This window comes from Gordionus sp. m RMFG-2023, chromosome 4 (assembly GCF_954871325.1).
Source record: "Gordionus sp. m RMFG-2023 chromosome 4, tfGorSpeb1-WG-v2, whole genome shotgun sequence".
NCBI lineage: Eukaryota > Metazoa > Nematomorpha > Gordioida > Chordodea > Parachordodidae > Gordionus > Gordionus sp. m RMFG-2023.
The window spans coordinates 20,739,443-20,742,805 of NC_088778.1; the positions used below are offsets into that span (position 1 = coordinate 20,739,443).

Genomic DNA, 3,363 nt, shown 5'->3' on the forward strand with positions numbered 1-3,363 from the left:
ATGACAGTAGAATTTCAATTTGCCAAAAAATTTACTGGGTCTGCGTATACAAAAGGATATTATAAAGTATCTGGGTGTAAAACTCCTGGAGAAGGAGTTAATACTCTAATGTTTACTTTTCCTTTAGATGGATGTGGTACAACTATTCGAAGTCAGGTTAAATCAATTTAGGTGAATTCATAAAATCTTATCAAATTAGGGAGGCTATGGTGATAATAAAGTTTGGTATCATAATACTGTCATAATTATGTATGAGACTTATTTGGGAATTTTGGAGAGCTTTGACAGATCTTTTGAATTACGATGCGAATTAGATGACAAAATTAAAAAAGTATCGTCACACGTTACTGTTCCGTAAATTTATGACAAATTATTGATTTTACTAAATTTTGCTTATAGTATGCTGGCATCTCAATCAGTGGGTTTTAAATTTGAGATGCCAAAAATATGGATGAAATTAGTGGCAGGAAAAGATCCATCGGCTCCTCCCGCGCCTTATCTAACCATAGGTGAAATCGGGACCATGGTTGTGGTTATGGAAAATCAATCAAGTAGTCTTTTCTAATTCATATTTACATTATTTTTAATATAGATAGGTATGATTTTTATGCTTTTCAGTGCTCCGCTCATGATGGTAGTGGAAAAAGTCAAGTCATTATGCTAAATGATCTGGGGTTTATTTTTAAATATTTTTTAATACATCAGTTTTATTTGAATGTTTTTCAATGTTGATTTAATATCTAATAAATAACAGTTGCCCGATCCATCGCAAATTAGTAGGGCCTCAACAGTTCGATAAACTACGATCTCATGAAATGATATCATTTGCTCATTTTAAAGTATTTAAGTTTCCAGATGTAGAAAACGTTTATATAGAATGTTTTGTCAAATTATGCTTTCAACAATGCCCCAAAGTTTATATATATACTATGCATATTAGTAATATATATTTCTTAGGAAAAATGTTGGATAATTAAAGGCCATAGGGAACGATTTCGACGTCATATTTACTCATATAATGATACAAATAAAAATGCATGGACAAACAATTCAATCGAAGTTAAAACATATCAAAGTGTAAATGTCATATTTCCCAAATCCTCTGAATCAAATTTCAAAGGTATTTCAAAAATTATTTATAATACTTATATATCTTTAGCATATTTTTGGTAAATAGGTTCTAGCTTTTTATAATAAACTATAAAGGGGTCGCTGGAGAGGGGCAGAAGAATGCTCAACCTAACATTTTAGAATATCTAAAATATTTCCTATCTAGCAAAACATTTTTTGAGCCAGAGTTTAGAACCAGATCCTGGAAATTCAAAACAGGAACAGGAACAAGAACTTTGAATCCCCATCGAAACCGCGTGAAATCTAAGGACCAGTACCCAGAACTTCTTTTTTTTTAATCCGGAACCATTCCTATCTTATAAAAAATATCCAGAACCTGAACTAAAATCTTTCAGTTCAGATTCTAAATCTAATTTATACACATCTAAATAAAAATTAACTTATATAGCGTTGTTCAACATAATAGCAATTTACTACACAACGTCCAAATTTTATTATATATTTAAAATATAATAACCCAACCCATATCTCTCGGTTAAAATCGATATTGCCGTTACAACTGCTGAGTTTATTAAATTTCCATTGGGTTCTCTCTAATATTCAGTATTATTTTATTATTATATTAAACCTATCCCATATCTAGCAACTGTTAACCTTGTCTTAACATCGTTTAAGAGATTGGTTTAAAAAAACTGGTCCAGTCATAGATTGAATCCGGGTCTTGCTTAGTCCCACCTAACCTTCTCACCGCTACGATTAAAAATTAATGATTTTTTTGTGTTTTTTTATACAGGAAATCCTAATAACACAATGTGTCTGACGTTCATTATCATTACTTTTTTTATAAAAGGATAAATCATTACCTTTTTTGACACGCCTAAATAATAAAATTTAGGGACAGCACCGGCTACATGCATTTTTTTAAACTGTAATGAATATTTTGTTATATTTCATGTTTTAGTTTAAATAGTAATAATAACATATATTTATAATAATCATTTAATAATAAAAATTTATTCTCTTCATATTCTAATAATATTAGTGAAAAATCGCATATTTTTAAAGTTAACCTTAATAATTTATTCAATATTTTTTAAAAAAATTTTAATGTTGGAACGGGGGCTGAATAGCTAACGTATTAATAAGAACTTATAGCATACATGTCGATCAGAAAGTGGGTGTTAGTTTATGTAATAATTCGTCATTTTGGCAATTTCATATTGTGTAATTTCCCTCTGAGACTACTTATTAAAACCAAGTTTATTTACAACTAAATTTTTAAAATACGGGTCATGCTTAATACCCAGGCGTCAATTTTTTAAATCTTGGCAATACTAATTAAGCCAGAACACATTCTATCTGGGATTATATTTAATAATTCATAATACGAAATTTAAATGTTTTTTACATAAAATATGAGCACTATTAAACTTCTATAGTTTTGAATTATAAATAGGTATAATATACATTTTTTATTTATTAACTTCCTGCATTATATATATTTATAATATAATAATTGAACCTATCACGTTATTTGTGGAATTATCAATATATAAATATGGAAGTAAAAAATAGCTATTAATAAACTAAAACAAAGTGGTAATAAACTCTAATCATTAGGGCCAATTTCAATTAACTCCTTGCGATAACATAATATAAGATTATACATTATAAAATGTTATTTAATTTAATATCTAATAGCCGTAAACATTAGATAACTATAAGTATTAACGTATTTCATACGTTTTTTATTTTTATTTTTGCTATCCTGGCTCTCCCGTTTGCATGGGCCTGCTTTTAATATACAATGTATTTTTGTGATTTTTTAAATTTTCTTGCCGCAAAATCATTTGGGGATAAATTTAAAAATTACTGGGGTTAAATTATTAGAAAACAATTAACCCATTATTTGAAAATTTTATTATCTAATCCATCGGAACCTCATCCATAATTTCCCACCGCGAATGTCTTTGCGCAAAATTATTATCACGAGCGCATAAATGAAGACAACATATTCAATATCAATTTACCCACTAAAGTTCCTTAAATCATAAACCTTAAATGTTTTAAGGATATTTTATTACTTATCTTTATCGGAACCCTTAGGATATAACCTGAAATGTAAATTATATATAATGTCTTATATGATATATAAAAATTGAAAAAAAGTTTCATAGAGATTCATGTCATTATTTTATAAGCCTCCCAATTATAATTTTTAGATATTGTACATCGATATAACCTACTAATTCATTTGAATAAACATCCCGTTTTTCTTCATTCCACATTTCA

At 28.0% G+C, this 3,363-nt stretch overlaps 1 protein-coding gene across 1 annotated transcript; it reads left to right on the forward strand.

The window, feature by feature from the left end:
• LOC135928704 (cuticlin-1-like) lies at positions 1–1,350 on the forward strand. Its single transcript, XM_065465161.1, has 7 exons — positions 1–156; positions 200–354; positions 400–551; positions 593–674; positions 755–914; positions 958–1,120; positions 1,277–1,350. The coding sequence occupies exons 1-7, from the start codon at positions 1–3 to the stop codon at positions 1,348–1,350; spliced, it is 942 nt and encodes a 313-aa protein (XP_065321233.1).
• Positions 1,351–3,363: the final 2,013 nt, after the last annotated feature.